We start from the raw sequence: 22,301 nt of genomic DNA on the forward strand, positions 1-22,301 counted from the left end.
GAGCCCACTCCCAATGTACAGGGTACAAAGAAAAGAGAGGAGGGACCTCCTGGGTGGTCCAGTGGTTAAGAATCTGCCTTCCCATGCAAGGGATGCAAGTTTGATCCCTGGTCAGGGAACTAAGATCCCACATGCAGAGGAGCAACTAAGCCCATGTGTCTCAACTACAGAGAAGCCCACGCACTCAACAAAGAGCGCACGTGCTACAACTAAGACCCAACATAGCCATGAGGAGGTAGACAGACAGACAAATAAATAAATATTCTTAAAAGGAGGAGAAGACAGAGGAGCGTGTTACATTACACCCCAGGGAAGAAACCAGTCAAATCTAAACTCTTGAAGACTATGGGACTAAAGCCTGATTTTATTACCAAATGAATTCCAAGGGAGAAGAGGAGAGTCTATAGATTAAAATAAACTCAAAAAGTCTATCAGTCACAGTCAATCCCAATGTGTGGCCTCTTGTTGGATCCTGATTCAAACAAACAAAACTGTAAACACAAAAACACCTATGAAACAACCTGAACACTGGATGGATATTGAGAAATTATTAACAGTGGAGGTAACAATGAAATAAGACTGACCAAGAGCTGATAATTGCTGAACCCACCTGAAGGGTGTGTAGAGTTGTGCCTTATACTCATCTGTCCACTCTTACCTGTGTCTAAAATTTTCCATGATAAAGTTTCAAATACATGGAAACAGAAGAAACTAAACAGTGGGATGCCCCTGGCAGTCCAGTGGTTAGGACCCTGCTCTTCCCCTGCAGGGGGCATGGGTTTGATCCCTGGTTGGGGAACTAAGATCCCCCATGCCATGGGGTACAGTCAGAATTTTTTTTTATTTAAAAGAAAAGAAGAAACTAAATATATAAATGCAGACTATGATTATGAAAACAGAACTATACCTAAAATGTCTACCTATGCTGCAAAAAATTTTTTCTGGATACCTTTCTTAGTGTCTTGAAAAAATTTATGACAATGGTTTCCGAGAAAGAAATGATCTAGGTAAATAAAAATGACAACAGTAAGAGATGAATGCTGTCACCTGGATAGTGACCTCATCTTTCTACCAAAACACACTTTCTTCCTCTCATATGGGCTCTTATGTATCTATCTTGTAACAGTTTCAGACAATGTTATATTTTACCAACTATAAGCACATATAACACTATGTCCGCTCATATCTACTAACTCCAGGAGACAAATAAATTAAGCCCAGGCCAAAGGTTTCCTTCTTGTCCCAACTGTAAATCATGAGACAAAACAACCTGCTGTGATTGCAATGGAAAGGCTTTCTCAGTTCACAGCATCTCCTTGTTTCCTATAATGCACTGATTCTTTGCACATGACACTTGCTTTTTTACCACTGCAACTGCTAGGAAATCAGCCTTGCAAAGATATGACATCATCACAAGAAGTATAATATGATCTAATGCCAAAACTGTAAACTCCCAAGACCTAGCAATTCATGTGATGTCTGAAAGATGTCAAGACTGCTGGTTCCTTGAAAATTTAAAATATCGTGTCCCTGAATTTGCTGAGGCACCTAGAGTCCTAGGCACAATGTGGGAGCCAAAGACTTAGACAATGAATAAACAAATAAAAGGATCTCAATTTTTAAGTAAGTGCTGCTTATCTCAATAAATTATAACACAGTACTTTGTATTTGAAACATACTATTTCTTTATATAGGCACACCTTAGAGATACCACAGGTTTGGCTCCAGACCACAACAATGAATCAAGTATCACAACAAAGTGAGTCACATGAATTTTTTTGTTTCCCAAAGCATAAAAAGTTATGTTTACACTATACTATAGTCTGTTAAGTATGCAACTGCATTATGTCTAAAAAATACCTGTGTCTGTGTGTCTGTGTATTTTAGTCGCTTAATCATATCCAATTCTTTGCGACCACATGGACTGCAGACTGCCAGGATCCTCTGTCCATGGAATTCTCCAGGTAAAAATACTGGAGTGGGTTGCCATGCCCTCCTCCAGGGGACCTTGCCTGACCCTGGGATCAAAGCCAGGTCTCCTGTATTTCAGGCAGATTCTTTACTGTCTGAGCCACCAGGGAAGCCCAATTTAAAAATACTTTACTAAAAACTGTAACCATCATCTGAAAATGCTTAGGACTTCCAGGGCAGTCTACTGGTTAAGATTCCATGCTCTCAGTGCAGGCGCCCGGGTAGGGGGGCACAGGTTTGATTCCTGGTTGGGGAACTAAGATCCTGCATGCTGCAGAGTATGACCCCCAAAAAAACCCAATGTCTGAGAAGTACAATAAAATAAGGTATGCCTGTATTAATATTTTATGTATAAAATACACACATGTAAAAAAACAAAGTCTTTCAATGTAAAGGAGTTCAATGGATTTAATGTGCAATTATCCTATTATCCACAGACACAGAAATCGTAAAATCTTCAATACACCTTGCCCATAAATAGTTGGTCCTGTGTAAGGTTTCAGTGCCCATTTACTCTCTCTGAGAAAAAATCCTATCAGTGAGTTTTCCATTCCCTCACCTGACTCAGCTTCCAGTGGAACTCTGCAGGTTTGTATTTCTTCTCTTCTGAAGGATCCTGACGGAGGAGGAAAACCAGCCGGCAGCCGTGGACATAGAGTGAATAATGGTGTCGGTTCATCTCTGCAGAGAGAAATTCTACTGGTAAACTGCCAGCTTAACTCACTACTCACCAGGCAGCTTTAGAAACTAACACCTGTGCCCAGCCATTTTTATTCTGGCTGGCCAAAAATTAATGCTGTTATTTCGCTGACACTTTGTGGGTTATTACATTCAATGGTTACTCCTGACACATCTGTAAATCTTCTCCAGCACCGTGAGTTTCATTTTCACTTTCTGCATGAGAATTAATCACTAAGGTTTTTTGTCTTTTTGTTAGTTGAATATTTACACCATCTGAAGTATAACTATATTCTGAAGAACTACCATCTTATGAGACTCCAGTATACATGTCACTCAGACAATTAGAGAAAGTATCTGCATAAAATTCACCAAAGAATTCTTTTTCACTCAAAATTTCATGCTGCATCATTTTAATAAACTTGTGTTTACAATATACACAAAGTTGGAATAAAAACCTAACAGCAAAATGTGAATAACAATTGTTAAGTTGTGCAGTGAATTCTTGATCAATTTTAAGTTCTAACAACTTAACAAACGGATGTTAATCATATTACTCTCTAAAAATGTGTGTCTCCAGTCAATAATGTGTTAAGACCCAAAGGAGAAATAAAAGCTGTTATTTCTTCAATGGATTTTTAAGACAGTTTTACCAACATAAACGAACTCTCCAGGGAGAGCCAAGGCAGGGTTTAGGACAGACACACTTGGGTTTTGGGCTTCCCAGGTGGCACCGAGCGGTCAAGACCCTGCCTGGAAATGCAGGAGGTGTAGAGCTGCAGGTTCAGTCTCTGGGTTGGGACGATCCCCTGGATGAGGACACAGCAACCCACTCCAGTATTCCTATCTGGAAAATCCCACGGGCAAAGGAGCTTGGAGGGCTGCAGTCCATAGGGTCACCCAGAGTTGACATGACTGAAGCAACTTAGCATGCATGCAAATACACACACTTGGGCTTTACTGAGAAGTGGGGCCCGATCCACTGAGTAAAACTAACAAATGCCTAGATACCAGTGCCAGATTTTAAGCAGAGAACCATGAGTATCACCAACAGCCTGTGGGAGCCTTTAGGGTTAGAATAAATGTGGGCTCCAGTTTCCACTGCAAGGATGTCCGTTACAGCGAAGCTGACCTACCTGTTTTGTCTGAGCTGCAAAGAATCGTCTCCTTCTTCTTGCCAAATGGCCCGTGCCTCATCCACACAGAGATCGTAAAGGGCTCCCTGGGGTTGACGGAGACGATGCCATCCGGGACTCTCACCGCCTGAGTGCCGTTGAACTCGAAGACCTGGTCACTGTCATGGCCGTTGTCCGTGGGAAGGCCGACGGTCCAGTTCCAGGAGCCTCCTGGGGAAGGCAGCAGCTCAGCCGTGCCAGACGCAGCACCTGAAGCAACACAGAGACGCTTATTGTGCACTGTGCGATGAACTCAAATGGGATAAGCATTTCAAGGCCCACGAGGTACAGTCTTTATTTTAAAATTACTATTGAAACATAGTTAACTTACAATGTTGTGCTACTGTGAGGTACACAGCAAAGTGATTTAGTTATAACTATACGTATTCTTTTTTTACATTCTTTTTCACTATATGTTGGTACAAGATATTAAGTAGAGTTCCCAGTGCTACATAGTAGGTCCTTTTTGTTTATCTGTTCCATAAACAGAAGTGTGTATATGTCAATCCTCTGCCCCCTCTCCTTTAAAAAGCATAAGTTTGTTTTCTACCTTTATGCATCTTTTTTTTTCTTCTTAGATTCCACATATAAGTGATATCACATGATGTTCATCTTTCTCTGTCTGGCTTACTTCACTTAATTTGATAATCTCTAGCTTACTCCTTGGAAGGAAAGTTATGACCAACCTAGATAGCATATTCAAAAGCAGAGACATTACTTTGCCAACAAAGGTCCATCTAGTCAAGGCTATGGTTTTTCCATATGGATGTAAGAGTTGGACTGTGAAGAAGGCTGAGCGCCAAAGAACAGATGCTTTTGAACTGTGGTGTTGGAGAAGACTCTTGAGAGTCCCCTGGACTGCAAGGAGATCCAGCCAATCCATTCTAAAGGAGATCAGTCCTGGGTGTTCTTTGGAAGGAATGATGCTAAAGCTGAAACTCCAGTACTTTGGCCACCTCATGCGAAGACCTAACTCATTGGAAAAGACTCTGATGCTGGGAAGGATTGGAGGCAGGAGGAAAAGGGGACAACAGAGGATGAGATGGCTGGATGGCATCACGGACTTGATGGACGTGAATCTGAGTGAACTCCAGGAGTTGGTGATGGACAGGGAGGCCTGGCGTGCTGCAATTCATGGGGTTGCAAAGAGTTGGACACGACTGAGCAACTGAACTGAACTGAACTAAACTGAAGTCCATCCATGTTGCTCCAAATGGCATTATCTCATTCTTTTTCATGGCTAAGTAATATCACACACACATACTTTATCCATTCATCAGTTGATGGACATGTAGGCTGCTTCCATGTCTTGACTATTGTAAACAGTGTTGCTCTGAACACTGGGGTACATGTATTAAGGTCCTGTATTTATCTTAATGGTTAAACAATTTGCTAATTCAGTTTTCCTCAAAACTAAGAGTTTTTCTTACTAAAAAGATTAAAAAATAACCATGGTTATTATCTTTAAAAAAAAAGAAGGAAGAGAAAAGAGGAGTTTTAACTTTTAAAAACTGTGAATCACTATATTGTACAGCAACTATACTTTAATTAAAAAAAAAAAAAAAGAAGCATTACTTGTGATCTCACCCCACTGTATACACTGTTAACATTTGGGTATAAACACTTCCAGTCCTTTCTTTATGAATATACACGTTATTAAAATATGTATAATGTGTATGAAAATATATGATAAAAATGGAGTCCTACTATGTACTTACATATATGACCATTCATAGTCTAGAGCACAATTTAAAATGTCTGAACAGCACTTTATTGTATAGAATTTGTACAATAATTTATTTAACTGATCTGTCCTGTGCACAGAGTCACCTCTAATTCTCTTCTGTGATAAACCTTGCGTCGACGAGGACCTCTGTATGTATGTCTCCATGATTATTCCCTTAGGATAAATTCCTAGAAACGGGATACTAAGCCAGAGTACATGAGACATTTTCACAACAGTTGTTAAACATTGCCAGGCTCAATTTTTTTTTAAATTCGTCCACAGAGAATTCTGCAACCTCTCCCAGCCCCTGGGCCCTTGACTTTCCTATTCCCAGGATCAGCAGGACTAGGCTGGAACAGACTGGTCTTTTAAGTATCATCCGATCTCAGTCCAAATCCAAGCTCAGGCTCTTCCCAAAAGTGTGAGGCGACTCAGCCTCCCTCAGTCTCAACTAATTCCTCTGGAGAGATGAGGAATAACTCCACTTGCCTTTGTGGGCCTGATGGGATGATAAAGAAAATAACACATGTGCAAGTAACCTAGTGTATAGGAAGCACTTGGACAGGAAATTCTTTCTATCTTTGAACTGTTCTGCTGAGCAAATGCTTATTTAACATCAAATAAATAATGGCAGTAGCAATATGGATGAAGCAAGAGACTACTGTACTGAGTGAAGTCAAGTCAGCAGAGAAGGAGAAATATTCTATGACATCCCTTATATGTGGAATCTTAAAAGAAATGATACAAATGAACTTACAAAACAGATACAGACTCACAGACTTAGAGAAGGAACCTATGGGTGCCAGGGGTGATGAATTGGGCGGGCGGCAGGTGGGTGGGTGGGGAGGTGGGGATAGTCAGAAAGTTTGGGGTCGACACTGCTGTATTTAAAATGGATAACCAATAAGGACCTACTGTATAGCCCAGAAAACTCTGCTCAATGCTATGTGGTGGTCTGGAGGGCAGGGGAGTTTGGGCAAGAATGGATACAGATATATGTATGGCTGAGTCCCTTTGTTGTTCACCTGAAACTATCACAACATTGTTTGTTAACTGGCTATACCCTAGTACAAAAGAAAAAGTTTTAAAAAATAAAAAGCTAAAAAAGAAGAATGGCATTATGAGAAAGCATGGTTTTTACATTATACTTACATAATTTAAAACAGAAAGTACTCCAGACCTCTTCACTTACACATTTTTAGGTACCTGATTATGAGAATTTGGACTCAAAGTCAGACACCCAAGTATATTCACCATAGGGATGAGCCAACAGAGAATATACTTTTTCCTTGTTGCTGTTTCTTCATATGACAATTTCCAATTATGTAAGAAAACCAGTTGCCCAAGTCTGTTATCACTTAGTGAAGAGAAAGGCGAGCATCAGAAAACTCCACCTCCAAAGCTCTTACTGAGCAGCTCCTGGAACACAAGAGGCCCTTCTGATCATCAAGGAGCAACTTAAGTTAGTGGTGTTCTGGGACTTCCCTGGCGATTCAGTGGTGAACACACCATGCTTCCACTGCAAGGGGCACAGGTTCAGTCCCTGGTCCAGGAACTAAGATCCCGTGTGCTGAGCAGCGTAACCAAAACATAACATAATAAAGTTACTGGTGTTCTACCACCAGCTGCATGAAAGATTCTTCCTCAGCATTTTCCCTGAGAGGTATCCATACCTCTCCTCTACCTGACTTACATAAACCCGAAAAATATCCAGACTGATGGTGAAGATGGAGAACGAGCCTTGGGTCAAATTCTCGACCATTCTGTGTTCTACCTGCTCCATGCCTTGTTTGTGGGACACAAAGACTATTTATTCAATGCAGGTTTACTTTTCATTTCCTATTTCACGTTTGCCAAAAGCTATCACATTACTTGTTTTTTTTTCTTTAGTCCTTAATAATTTCATTTAAAGCACACTCCTTACAGAACCCTTATCTGGATGATTCCCAACGTATGCTAGAGAAAGACATGCTTGAAATCAGTGGGTCTTAAGGTAGCACATGCACACACCCTTCTGAACGGGCTTCTGGGGTCTGGGGTTCCTCTCTTGCCTCCTTACCGCAGAGCCGGTGAAGTGACTTCTCAGAGTAGGTGTCACGGTCACAGCCCTTCCCGATGTGGCTGGTCTCCAGCTCCACGACTACCTGCACTGAGGCCACCGACTCGTCACACGTTTCCAGGTGGACGTTCGGAAAGAGTGTCAGAGCGCCGGTGCCAGGCTCGTATTCGACCCTGCTGTTCCATCCTGCGTGGGCCCACAGGGAGGGTGGGGTGGAGGGGAGAGGAGGAACACTTCTGTTAGGTCTGCATGGTGGACAGACTTTCGCAGCAGGTGCGAGAACAGCACAGAGAGGGAGGCTCACCTTGCCACCCAGGGGTGCAGGTGGGCTTGATGCTGATCTTCACCAAAACGTCTTCTGCCGCTCTTTTCTTCCCGCAGTCGTAGGCCGTGACAGTCAGCTTGTACTGGTGCTCTTTACCATAGTTCAGCTTCTCTGTGTTTTTTATGTAACCTTCCGAAGGGAAAAACAACAGTGAGAATCCAGACCCATTCTGTTTCCCTCCTCCTGATCTTTTTTAATTGAAGTACAATTGATGTACAATACTGTGGCAGTTTCAGGTGTACAGCAAAGTGATTCAAGTATATATACATTTTTTTCCAGATTATTTTCAAACCCTTCTGTCATCCTATGCTGAAACACAAAATGCATGTGCTTTCAGCCCTGGAAGTACTAACACAGAAATAAACTGATGCTTCAGATAATTAACACTCAGTTTGGCTTTCCTGAGCTTGAACACACACCAAATCCACCTTGAAAGATTGTTTACGCAGAAGAATGAGTCTACAGAATGCAGCCTCCATTTATTCTTACAGCTGTATTTGATTTTATATTTAAGATTTAATATGTAAGGGCTTCCCTGGTGGGTCAGTGGTAAAGGAGACATGGGCTCGGTCCCTGGGTGGGGAAGATGCCCTGGAGAAGGGAATGGCAACGCACTCCAGGATTACTGCCTGGGAAATCCCACAGACAGAGGAGCCTGGCAGGCTACAGTCCATGGCGTCACAGAGCCAGACACGACTTAGTGACTAAACAAACAACAAGATGATGTGTAAAAGCATAAATAGACAAAATAATCCAAGTATTTCAAATATTAAATACTTTTTGCTAAAAGATTTACTTTGTTAGAGAGACTTCCTACCCTTGCCAAGCAGGAGAGAAGCCTGCTTTCTGAACATGAGTGCAGATTCTGCAAAGTGTTTGCATCATGTCCATCATTTCATCGAAGGTTCTGGACTGTGTGTTAACAATGGAGACACCACAGGATCATCAAGAAGCCATAACTGAATAAAGAAGCTGAGCTCCAGACTAAGTTAATACTGCTCAATTACTAAGGATGGAGGTGGGGCTGGCAGTAAGGTATCAACTGCATTTTCAAGATGAGGCAGAAGATTCCAATATGATGGAGAACAGAAAACGAGGCGGACTGAGAAGCAGTCTTGTTCAGATGCAAGCTGGCTGAAAGGTAGGGAGATGATAAAATAAAAACATCTTAGGCAGTGGATTTTTATTAGATTTTGGTGAGAGAGGAGAAAAAGGGTCATTCTAAAAGAGCACGCAAAACTATGGTGTCAGAAAACAGACTTTCAGGTGACAGAGTAAAAATTTAAACGTAATCTAAACAGATATTTCTCCAAAGACATACAGATGGCCAAAAGGCACCTGTATGAAAAGATACTCAACAAGGCTAACTATTAGAGAAATGTAAATCCAAACTACAATAAGGTAGGGAATTCTCTGGTGTTTCAGTGGTTAGGACTCCGAGCTTCCCTGCAGGGAGCAGGAGTTCCTGGTCAGGCAACTAAGATCCCACAGCCACTCGGCATGGACCCCACACACGCACACGCGTGCGCACGCACACACGCACACACGCGCGCACACACACACACACACACACACACACCCGAGTCACTGTGCTATACACCTGAAACTAACACAACATTGTAAATCAACTATACTTCAATTAAAAAAAAACCTTAAGTGTGAAGCAGACACACCAAGTTAGGTCTTGCTGTGGACTGAATGTGTGTGTCCTCCCAAATTCTCACACTTGAAGCTGTGGCTCTCATGGTAATGTATCAGGAGGTCGGGCCTTTGGGAGGTGATGAGCTTTAGGTAAGCTCACAAGGGAGGAGCCCTCGAGATGGGATCAGTGTCCTTACAAGAGAGAGAGACTAGAGCTTTCTCCCTGCCACATGGGGACACAGCAAGAAGCAGGTCCTCACCAACACTGGATTACTGAGCACTCTATCTTGGACTTCCCAGCCTCCAGACCTGTCTGAACAAAGTGTCTGTCAGTTTGTGTTCATGGTGTTTGGTGCGAGCAGCCTGAATGGACTGACTGTGAGTTTCACTGAAGTGCAGACAAAGGCTGGGTTTGAAGCCAACCGGTGTAGAGGGGGCTGCCTGCCCCATCTCCCCCTCGGGAAGGAATGTGCCCGCTTCTGGGTTCTCACCATCTTTGTCAACGGTGAATGGCACATCTGGGGTGACGATCTCATAGCTGCAGATTTGGCTGAACTGGGGGGAGCAGTCTGCGTCCACCGCCTCCACCCTCAAGATGCTGTCATACTGCCTCCCCTCCACCACTGTGGCTTTGTAGGACTTCTCCTTGAACACAGGCGCATATTCGTTAACGTCGTTCACCTGAATGTGGACAGTTGCTCTGGAAGAAGGGGGAGGAAAAAAGCTGTCAGTTTTGCTTTTTTGTATTTTTACCCGAAGAATAAACTTCTGCCCTATGGTTAAATTTCCTTTTTTTCCGATATCCTGTTTTATTGAATTCTATGATGGAGATGAAAATTAAACTGCTCACTGTTTTTAATTTAGCATGGGGACAACAGAAAGTTAAAACGGGAATTTGGGTTGATGCTACCAAGTCCTACCGCGTAAGGCAGCTGGTCCATAAGAGACTTGGGAGACTTCCCTGGTGGTTCAGTGGTGAAGACTCTGTGCTTCCAAAGCAGGCAGCACAGGTTCAATCTCCAGTTGGGGAACTAAGATCCCGTACACTGCATGGAGCAGTCAAAAAAGACAAAACAGAGAGACCGGATTTTCTTGACAAATGTAGGGCAGGGCATGCACAAGGGAGGTAACTATATACCAGGTATCTGTTTGTGCTCAACCCAGAAAGTTAAAAATATTTTGTTACAAAATCTGGGGGAAAAAAAAAATTAGGAAGTAGAGGTAAAAAGCAAAGATAGAAAATGGGAAACTATGAGCATTAAAACAAGTTTTATCCTGCTTCTAAGGAATAGAGAGCATCAGTAAACCACTGCTGGGATGTCATCCACTACTGACCAACAAATGGAGGACTTCAACTTGCCCTCCCTGATCAACCACATTCCATCTCCCCAGTGGGGGCACAGGAAAACTAAGGCATCATCAGACCAAGCTACTGAAAACCATCAGTCTCAAGTGCTACTGACCAGGGCATGTTTCTGAATCAGACAAGGTCCCTGACTGAAACAAGGCCTTTGTCAAGGAAAACAGTAACACTGCACTTCGTAAAACGCAGGAGGCATGATTCACTGGCATGTAGCACTCCAGCTGTTCACCAAGACCCTCCCCACCCCCATGGCACCCGTCCATCCCGACCCTCATAATGGGGTACATCACCTCACCCCCGGAGCTTCTTTCCTTAACCAACACAGTAAGCAGAAACTGATACTTGGAAAAATTAAATTTGCCTAATGCTGGGGGACTAGTAAATGGTGGAGAAAAGACCCTAGAAAAAGACTAAATCTAGGTCTTGCCCAATCGTCTCCATGACACCAGTAGTTCTCAACTGGTAGGAAGCATGTGAACACACCCAGGATTGGGGGCAGAAGTAAGCTTTCTTTCACCAGCTCAAATGCATTTCATGCCCTTAAAATTTATAGAAAAATAAAATACATATATATAAACATAACAAAATAATATCTTCCTCCAGGAAAAGTGGGCTTGTAGAATTTTCAATGGAAGGCCCAAGTGTCCGATACTTGTTAGATGTTGAATAAAACTCATTCATTTATTCAACATCTAACAAGTATCAGACACTTGCTGGGAGCCATACACAAGGGTAAACACACAAGATTCCTGCCCTCAAAGAGCTGACAACCTCAATGGGGACAATCAGAAACTATCCTCTGCCTTGTGTTTTAAAACTGGAAGTCGTGGGACTTCCTTGGCAGTACAGTGGCTAAGACTCTGCACTCACAATGCAGGGAGCCAGGGTTCGATCCCTGGTCAGGGAACCAGACCCTACATGCCACAACTAAGACCTGGCACAGCCAAATAAATAAATATTTTTAAAAGCAAACAAAGAAAAGCAGTAAGTTTTAGGACAGTGGCAACAGTCACCGTTTTCCTTACACACACACACACACAGACACTCTCTCTCTCTCTCTCTGTCCAGCTCACTTACTTGTGAGATTTTTTTACATTGGCCCCGTCTGGCCCCTTCCCACAGTCATAGGCCTGGATGGTGAACGTGTAGTCCTTCTGCAGCTCACAGTCCAGCTTCTCTGTGGAGCGAATGACCCCCTCGCCAGTGGATTTATCCACGACCACTGCGTCAAAGGGCACATTCTGTCCGTGAATCTTAAATCCACAAATCTCACCTGGGGAGTCAAAGTGGCATGGGTTAGGATTTCTGCCACACAAACCCAGGGTGTGCTCCCCTCCTCCCCTAAAGAAAATAAACAACGACAATTCGGCAGCCAGGGGTTGGGGGGGCGGGGAGGGTCTGTGGACAAAGCGAGGGCGCTTGTGCTTTCATAGGGGGTAAGTTCTGAGGGCTTTAGTAAAAAGAAGCATGTCTGGCTTTCCAAGCAACTTGTTTAACTTTGCATCCATTCATGCAGGAATACAAAAGAGAGAAAGAGAAAATATAGACAGGCATTTCACAGGAGTACTTAGGAGAGCTCCGGGGTAAAGTAGTTTCATTAGCAAACAGCCAAGGCCTGGTAACACAGAGGAGCTGCCCAGGGACCTGGGAGGGCCGGGCAGTGGTTTTGATTTGGACCAGAGAGGAGGCTAAAAGGCACAGTTAAGTGTTGAGAAAGGAAGAAGCGTGAGGCATAGGTTCAGCACCAGAATTACAGAAGGTCTGTCCAAAAAAAAAAAGAAAAACTAAGAAACAAGTCTTCCTGTGCAATGAGCCTGGCTAAAATTAGGGAATCAAAACAAACTACTAAATGAGAAAAAGGTAGAAATACCAACATTTCAGGCATCCATTTCAACAGCTATCAGCTACGACTGAGATACAGTCTCCATTCTGGGGAGGGATGTGCTAGACTGCCCTTGGTTTTGGACTTTATCCTATAAGACCTGAAGAAGAAGCCTGCCTGGGAATCAAAGTGCATCCAAGTTCGTTTATGAGCTTCATTGGGCGTTAAAGTGTAGGTCTCCATTCTGGCCCAGGGGAGAACACATATAAACATTCTGATGCGTGTAGAATATATTTCACGTAGAAACAAAACTTCCAAAATTACAACAAGCAGAAAATGGTTACACAGTGACTCTCTCAGATCCAATTTTTTTAAAAAGAATAGGATTATCCATGTAGTTCAAATGGATGTCTGATTTCCAGATATTTCTAACCAAGGGTTTGGTTACATACAATTTCCATCAATAGACTTAAAAAATAGAAACAACGTAGGAGAATAAATAGGGGGAAAAGAGCATGACAGTTTCTTCTGTTCGAGGGCTGATTCCCAATTTCATAAACATAGTTAGTGGGTTAATGTTCATAAGAGGGATAGAAAGAACCCTTTATCACCTTCTTTGGTGACTGTCACCTCAAAACTCTCTAAAGGGAGAAAAGATAAACCCATGTCAGTAATACAGGAAAGAACGAACTCGAAACAATTAAAAAAAAAAAAAGTCAAAGATGCACATATTACACAGAAAAGCTTGACATCATTTAACAATACACTCAGTAGCCAATGGCTAAAATTGTTGGAGCAAAACTGAACCTTCAAGAACACAATGTCTCTGCATCGCACTTACCACAGATGACACTAACCTAGGGATGAAATACTGCTGTAAAGCTTCCTCACAGCCACAGGTGTCATGGGGATCTCTCTTTTCAGGAATACTTGGATGACAACAGTGTCTAAGTCAGTCTACTTGCTGTTTTCTAGTTTTCAGATTTTTATTTTGAAGCTAAGTTCTTGGTGGCTGAATACTGAAATGTTCAACTCATCATTGGACTTAAGGCAACAGTGGGAGGAAGGGTTTGTTCTTGGTCTGAATAAATAACCATGTTTTCTCATCTAAGGTACCCAACCAAGGCAACCCGTATCCATACAGAGACCTCTTCTCCTGGAACATCTGCTTAAACGTGAACTGAAGCCAGATTCGGTGCTAACTGTAGCGATGCTGCCGTGATCATGGTTTTCACTTCCTGAAACACCTGTTCTTCCTAGTCAGTATAAATCCTGCTCCCCTCCCCCTACGACCCACTACAGAGCACAAACGAGAAGGTCAGGGGTACCTTGCCCCAGACTTGGCGTAGCCTCACCAGGGAAACCGAAAGGTTACCCAGCCTCAATTTCCTGCCTTTTTTTTTTTTTTAAATGTATATCCCTGAACAATATTGTTTCATTGTGTTTGTGACGTGCAGTTCTTGTGACTTGATTTTTCACTCCACCTTTTCCAGCTGTGTGCATCTGAGATGTATTTATTTTTGCTAGCACCTGTGGTTACAGAGTTCATTCACTCTCACTAGCACACACAGTTAGAAGCCAGTGAGTTAAAACATAAGTGCTTAAAACATTGCCCAGCATAAAGGAAGCCCTCCACAAACACTGGCTGTCGCTGTAATGATTTCCCATTGTGTGAACACACTGGAATTCCAGTGCTCTGCTGTGTGAACAAGTCTCAAGCCAGCCATGTGGGGATGCTTAAAACTGAACTGAAATTCATATTAAAAGTGCAAAATATTGGGCTTCCCTGGTAGCTCAGTGGATAAGAATCCACCTGCGAGTGAAGGAGACGCCGGTTCGATCCCTGAGCCAGGAAGATCTCACATGCCTCAGAGCAACTAAGCCCAGGAGCCACAGCTTCTGAGTCTGTGCTCTAGAGCTCAGAAGCCACAGCTACTGAAGCCTGCGTGCCTTACAGCCCGTGCTCCACAACAAGAGGAGCCCCCAGCACTGGGAAATCCATACATCACAGCCAGAGAGTAGCCCAGCTCGCCACAACTAGAGAAAAGCCTGAGCAGCAGTGAAGACCCAGCACAGCCAAATAAATAAATACTTTCAAAAATAAATTGAAAAAAAAAAATTTTTAAGTGCATAATAATAAAAACTCAGTTCCTTTGTTGCACTGGCTGCATTTCAAGTGCTCAAGAGCCACACGTGACTAGCAACTATTCAGTGGCGATGCAGACATGAACATTCCATCACACTGCAAGCTCTACTGGGCAGCGCTGCTCAGGGCAGGGGGCAGGCAAAGCGGCAGGCCAAGTCCAGCCAGTGCGTACTTCTGAGTGGCCTATGAGCTGAAGATGGTTTCTGTGTGTTATTTCATGACACAAGATAATTATAGGGAATTCAAACATCAGTGTCCATAAGCAATGTTTTATAGGGATGCATAAAACATAGACCTGCTAATGTCTGGTCTTGGGCTTCTTCCTCCTGCCTCTCCCCCACAGTGGCTCAGCTCGGTCACTGCCGAAGAGACCATCCCCCCATGGACTGCAAAGGCTCAAATCCTCACTGCCAGCCTTTTAGAGAAAGACTGGCTGATCACTGCTCTTTAATCCACCATGAGCAGAAACTGCTGGGTACTAGCTGTGTCCAACTGTTTTCCAGAATGTGGTAATTCGCTTGACTATGTTTGCACTTTTGGGGTGTAACTAATAGTGGGATATATATTAAGACATGTCAAGTTGCCCAGCTTTAATTCAGTGGTATAATAACATCTCGGTTTTTTGTTGTTTTTTTTTTTTTTGACTTGGGAGTCTGCTGTTCTAAAGAGAAAATGGTAAGGAGTCCTACGTCACTCACAGTGAGTGACAAGGCTTTCCCAACAAGGTCACTGCATAGAGAAGTGAGGTTTAAGACCTCAGATGAAGCCTCTGACCTGGTTGATGCTGCCTACACAGTGCAATGCTGAGTAAGAATTCAAAGACACTCACTAGGGACCTCCCTGGTGGTCTACTGGCTAAGACTCCGCACTCACAGTGCAGGGAGCCTGGGTTCCATCCCTGGTCAGAGAACTAGATCTCACATGCTGCAACCAAGATCCCACCTCCCACAGTCAAGAGCTGGCACAGCTTAAAAAAATAAGACAGTCAAGCACTGTCCTTGAGATTGCTTCTGACCACAGGACTACAAGGAGAAGTGGAACTGTGTTCTAGAAGCTGTAAACTACCTGCTTCATGCTACCAGGCTGGGAGGAGGGGACAAACTTAGGCATCTCTCAGCCTTGTCAAACAAGGACATCTCAAAATCAGCTCTCGTATTCCACTTCCTTTCTGTCCTGTTCCTTCCCACTCAATCCAGACGATGTACTATTGCTCCAGGCTTCCCAGGTGGTGCGAGTGGTAGAGAGATGTGGGTTCGATCCCCAGGTTAGGAAGATCCCCTGGAGAAGGAAATGCCAACCCACTCCAGTACTCTTGCCTGGAAAATTCCATGGACAGAGGAACCTGGTGGGCTACAGTCCATGAAGCTGCAAAGAGTGGGACACGACTGAGCAACCACCGCTCCACTAGATAAATCTACAGCTCTGCTCTCATTATGTCTGAAATCCCCCACTGGGTTCCCTGGACAACCGGGCCCTCTAGCCCTGTTGGCCTCAGAATGGACAAAACCTCCCATCTCTCTCCACTCTTCATTCCCCTAAGATCATCTAAAATAGTCAAAAGGAGCTTTAGTAAAGAATTTTTAAAAAGCAAAACAGAAAGATATAACAATGGATGAACCCAGCAGAGCAGAGCTCTCACTTCTCTCTCTCTGGCCATGTCCAGTTCTCATCTGACAGTGCTGAGCCCTCACTTTCCACATCAGTCCTTTTGGCTTCCAGCTGGCCTGGATTCTTTCTCAGTCTTCTTCCAAATCTTAGTTCAAGCTCTTCCCCACACAAGAGAGGGTGTCTCTGGAGCTGTTCCTGTAGCCTCTCCAGGTCTTGCGCTGTCCTGCCCTCCTGCTGCAGCCCCAGTGGAGGTCACCAGCACCAGCTCAGATACTTCAGGTTCTCTGGTGCGATAGAAATCCACTCCAGCCAACTCAGCGACAGGGCCTTCACTGAAGAGCCACCAGGAGCTCATGGAATTGACTGCAGGCCAGAGACAGGGACTTGGAGATGGTCAGAAACCAAGGCGGCTCCAGAGGCCAGCGAAGAAGAGCCACACAGTTTCACAGCAAGAAGGCATGGATGGAAGGGCCGTGCCCACAGCTGGTATCAGCACCTATCCCTCTGCTGGACATTCACATCCCAAGAGAGAGTGTCTGTCGGCCTGGCATGGGTCATGCCTGTGCTTGGCTGGGGGAGCAGGGTAACAGGTTGTAGACCCACCAACCTGGACCCAATGGGAAGGAGACCAGGGGCTGCTGAGGGAAAACTGACATTTTCTGAGCAGCAAGTGTCCACTACAACGTCCCTGCTAATCCACCTCTCCTCCCTGACCCACTTCTCTCTCCCTGGCCTTGGCACCCTTGCCCACCAGCTAGACGTCCAGGCTGACTCTTACTTATGGTGACTTTTGAATTCCTTGCTTACTGGTCCAGGCTAGTTTCTGGAACCAGCCCACGTGTGGCTCTAATCAAAACAGTTTTTCCAGGTACCTCAAATGTATAGTAACAAAAAGCACACACCCAAGGGTTATGCCCTAATGGCCCAGGCACAACAACCCGAGGGCTATGCCTTCCCCAGAGGACTGTGATGGCTCTCACATTCCAGTGAGCCAGGAACTGTCCGAGAAACTTGCTGAACATATCCTTTGCCAAGCCCCCTTACCAGAAATTCAGATTCAGCAGCTCTAGGGCAGAGCCCCGTCATCTGCGTTTCTAACAAGTGCTGCCAGGAGGCTCCAATGCTGACAAGCTGCAATCCGCACTTGAGAGATTAGCCCATCAGTGGTTTCTGAACCTCACTGGCTGGTTATAAATTTCTAAGCTGTGTTCCTACAAGTACAGACTCAACTGGGCAAGAGCAGACAGGGGAATGTGACGGATGTGCCCCAGGACCGTCTGGATGCAGTACTAGAAACCACGGGCAAGGTGACATCCTGTCTCTCAGCCTGGCAATAGAAACCATGCAGCTCTGGGCTCATTTCCAACCCTCTGCTCCTCCGACACAGCAAATGGGCTGACTCTTCACCCACCTCTTTGGGACCCCCGCCAGCTCCCACCTCTGTTCCATCCTCCCCACTGCCCGTTACTGCCCAACCATGTACATCCTTCCCATCCTTGGCAGGAGCTCAAGTCTGCCTTTGGAAATCACGTCCTTATCTTTTCCTGAACTCCAGTCTACCCAGTGCTGCCTCTCTCACTGACAATGACCCACAGCTGTTCAGGCACCCCTGCTTAACTCTCAGACGATGCTGGTCTCACCTTCCCACCTAGAAGATCAGTGTTCTGAGAAATGCTTTTTTGCATTCTCTGGGAGGCCTAGCAAAGCTACCTAATATTTAATGATTATTGATCTCAAACCATTCCTTGTTTATTTAAAACTGCTACTCAACCAATTACTGCCTTGCACTAGGCTGAGTTACACAAGATTTCTGACATTCCAATTTTTCACGTATTTTGACATTTTTAGACAAAAATGGCATTCTCATGTGACTTAACCTAATATATCCAACTCATGGCTGCAAACACAGTCCCAGCCCAGCTGCACATGTTGACAAAGCAAAACTGGGCGGAGGTGTGTGGTGGTGAAGCCCATGGGCCACCCTCAGGGCATTTGAGTCACGAGAATTACACAGAATATGGAGAAAAGCAGCACAGACATGAGCCAGTTCTAATTAAATGTCAACAGAAGTAAAGCTCCTGTTCTTGCCCTGAAATTTCTTTTGGACTCCTTTCATATCATAATTGTTTAATCTTGTAAAATATCTGTACTCAGACTAGGAAGGCAGGAGAAAGAATGCTTCTGTAACCACATATGAAAGGGAAGAGCTTCAAAAACGGTACGGGGTGGGGGTGGATGCAGGGCTTCCTAGGTGACGGTGTAAAGAATCCACTGGTTAATGCAGGAGATGCAAAAAATTCAGGTTGGATCTCTGCATCAGGAAGATCCTCTGGAGGAGGAAATGGCAACCCACTTCAGTATTCTTACCTGGGAAATCCCACAGACAGAGGAGCCTGGTGGGCTACAGTCTATGGGATCACAAAGAGTTGGACATGACTATGCGTGCATGCAGAGTATTCAGCTCCCAACACAGGCAACTCACTGGGGTCAAAGGTGTCACCGTAAAAACAGCAACAATGTGGCTGATAAAGTGGCTCCAGCCTGTAACTGCCCATTAAATACATACAAAGCACACCCCATGTTTTATCCCCACCTCTACTTAGGCTTTTAGCAGATTAAAGAAAAGGGGCTGAACTGAAGGGCGTGGTTTTCATTTTCTAAAATGCTTGACCAATACCAAGACTTTATTTGCCTAGTCTTATCCCAATTGCACTCATCTCACATGCTAGTAAAGTAATGCTCAAAATTCTCCAAGCCAGGCTTCAGCAATACGTGAACCGTGAATTTCCTGATGTTCAAGCTGGTTTTAGAAAAGGCAGAGGAACCAGATATCAAATTGCCAACATCCGCTGGATCATGGAAAAAGCAAGAGAGTTCCAGAAAAACATCTATTTCTGTTTTATTGACTATGCCAAAGCCTTTGACGGTGTGGATCACAATAAACTGTGGAAAATTCTAAGAGAGATGGGAATAGCAGACCACCTGACCTGCCTCTTGAGAAATCTGTATGCAGGTCAGGAAGCAGCAGTTAGCACTGGACATGGAACAACAGACTGGTTCCAAATAGGAAAAGGAGTATGTCAAGGTTGTATATTGTCACCCTGCTTATTTAACTTCTATGCAGAATACATCATGAGAAACACTGGACTGGAAGTTTCTTCTTGATTCCAGCTGGAATCAAGATTGCCGGGAGAAATACCAATAACCTCAGATATGAAGATGACACCACCCTTATGGCAGAAAGTGAAGAGGAACTAAAAAGCCTCTTGATGAAAGTGAAAGAGGAGAGTGAAAAAGTTGGCTTGAAGCTCAACATTCAGAAAACGAAGATCATAGCATCTGGTCCCATCACTTCATGGGAAATAGATGGGGAAAGAGTGGAAACAGTGTCAGACTTTATTTTTTGGGCTCCAAAATCACTGCAGATGGTGACTGCAGCCATGAAATTAAAAGACGCTTACTCCTTGGAAGGAAAGTTATGACCAACCTAGATAGCATATTCAAAAGCAGAGATATTACTTTGCCGACTATGGTCCGTCTAGTCAAGGCTATGGTTTTTCCAGTGGTCATGTATGGATGTGAGAGTTGGACTGTGAAGAAGGCTGAGCGCCAAAGAATTGATGCTTTTGAACTGTGGTGTTGGAGAAGACTCTTGAGGGTCCCTTGGACTGCAAGGAGATCCAACCAGTCCATTCTGAAGGAGATCAACCCTGCGATTTCTTTGGAAGGAATGATGCTAAAGCTGAAACTCCAGTACTTTGGCCACCTCATGCGAAGAGTTGACTCATTGGAAAAGACTTTGATGCTGGGAGGGATTGGGGGCAGGAGAAGAAGGAGACGACAGAGGATGAGATGGCTGGATGGCATCACTGACTCAATGGACATGAATCTGAGTGAACTCCGGGAGCTGGTGATGGACAGGGAGGCCTGGCGTGCTGCGATTTATGGGGTCGCAAAGAGTCAGACACAACTGAGCGACTGAACTGAACTGAACCCCAAGAAAACAATGTGGGCCAAACTCTGTGCATTTCACACGATTGTCTGATGAGTGACAAATTACAAACACGCTTCGGTGACCAGGCTTCCCACATTTCATGGGTGTTTATTTAGGAGCTTAGACAAGTCATCTGCAGTGGTTACCCACACACAGGCCCTGTTATGGGATTAAGACCATGGACCAGAATGTTTACCGTGTCGTAAAGTCAGCGTCATGAGAGCCGACCTGGTGAAGCTAAGAACCACACTGGGGTCCGGCTGCCTGGTTCAAAGGCTGAGCTGTCATTTGTGGGCTGAGTGATCTCAGGCAAACTCATTCGGTCCTTCTACCCGAATTTATGGATCACTGACTAGTTCCAGGGACTTCTCTGGTGGTCCAGTGATTAAGACTCTTGCTTCCACTGCAGCAGGCACAGGTTCTATCCCTGGTCAGGGAACTGAGATCCTGCTTGCTGTGAAGCATGACCAAAAATTAAAAATGAATCAAAACAAAAACCCAAACACCAACTAGTCCCGGGGGCTTGGGATTAGATGGAGAACCTGGCAGTCATGCTGCTGACAGATGTGCTCTGAGCCTCTGTTTCCTCATCTGGAAAATGGGGGCATGACAGTCTCTACCACATGAGACTGCTGGAAGGAATCAAGAAACCATGCAGAGCTGGAGAACACCCAGTGCCACACCGAAGAGAGCTCAATAAATGTCAGCTGTGGCTGCTGCCACCACCATCCTGATGCTAAAGTAAACTCAACGTCACCACCAACTGCAACCTAAGATCAAAATAAGGCTCCAGACTTGTCCTCTGCTTTACCCAAAAAACATTTAAGAAACTCAGTGAGAAAATGGAATACTACTAAGACTACTAGAGGAAGATGGAAAACAGTTCTCCTGTAATGTTATGTGAAAAAAATTTTTTTTAAGATTCTTAACAGCAGCAGTGAACACTGAAAATAGCACCTACTACATACCAGGCATTGTTTTGAGCTCTTCATATTTATAAATAAATAGGCTAATATTCTCCAAACCCTATAAGGTATATGATATTATCTCCATGTTACAAATGATGAGAATGAGGCTCAGAGATGTTAAGTAATTTGCCCAGAGCCACACAGCCAATGAGCCTCACAGCCAGGATTCAAGCACTAGGCTCCAGGATTTGTGTTCCTTATGTACCTGTCTGCTACAGTCCGGTGGGGGCAGTGTTCTGCGTAGCAGCTGGATGGGAGTTGGATGGGTACCATGGTAACAGAAGAGAGAGGGAGAGAGGAGGTCCCTTCCCTGGATTGTGCAGCTACTCACTTCGGTAGGAAGAGGACTATGCTTCAGGAAGAGTAGATGAGAGAGTAGAGTAGTTCCACCTCTGGGTGTATAATTGAGAGCACTGAACATCCACACAGAGACTTGTACATGGATGTTCACAGTATCACTACTCACAGTGGCCACAAAGTGCAAATGATTCTGATGCCCATTACCGATGGATGAATAAACAAAATGTGGTCCATCCATACACTGAAATATTATTTGGCAATAAGAAGAAACAAGGGACATGCCACAACGTGGGTGAACCTCCAGATCATCATGCTAAGTGAAAGATGCTAGTCACAAAAAGCCACGTGTTGTTCTTGTGTGAAATATCCAGAATACAGGCAAATCCAAAGACACGTAGTACACTAGTGGCTGCCAAGGGGAGTGGCTGCTAACAGAGGCAAGCGTTTCTTTCTGGGGTGATGAAATGTTGTAGAATTAGACAGTGGCTGACGGTAGAACAATCTTATGAATACACTAAAAACCAG

General features: G+C 44.3%; 1 protein-coding gene across 4 annotated transcripts in view; it reads right to left on the reverse strand.

Moving 5' to 3' along the window:
- The window catches only part of CLSTN1 (calsyntenin 1), a 75,987-nt gene that overhangs the window by 14,922 nt on the left and 38,764 nt on the right, over positions 1 to 22,301 (reverse strand). For 2 of the 4 annotated variants that reach the window (XM_040263373.1, XM_040263371.1), the window contains exons 3-9: positions 13,372 to 13,401; positions 12,016 to 12,211; positions 10,067 to 10,275; positions 7,914 to 8,063; positions 7,610 to 7,795; positions 3,786 to 4,034; positions 2,531 to 2,652 (exon numbers count right to left, since the gene is read on the reverse strand). In XM_040263373.1, the coding sequence (XP_040119307.1) occupies positions 2,531 to 2,652; positions 3,786 to 4,034; positions 7,610 to 7,795; positions 7,914 to 8,063; positions 10,067 to 10,275; positions 12,016 to 12,211; positions 13,372 to 13,401 (1,142 nt within the window). The remainder of the gene's footprint in view (positions 1 to 2,530; positions 2,653 to 3,785; positions 4,035 to 7,609; positions 7,796 to 7,913; positions 8,064 to 10,066; positions 10,276 to 12,015; positions 12,212 to 13,371; positions 13,402 to 22,301) is intronic. The other 2 variants (XM_040263372.1, XM_040263370.1) reach the window with 1 other exon arrangement.

The sequence above is a fragment of the Oryx dammah genome, unplaced genomic scaffold, assembly GCF_014754425.2.
Source record: "Oryx dammah isolate SB20612 unplaced genomic scaffold, SCBI_Odam_1.1 HiC_scaffold_21, whole genome shotgun sequence".
In the NCBI taxonomy this organism is placed as follows: domain Eukaryota; kingdom Metazoa; phylum Chordata; class Mammalia; order Artiodactyla; family Bovidae; genus Oryx; species Oryx dammah.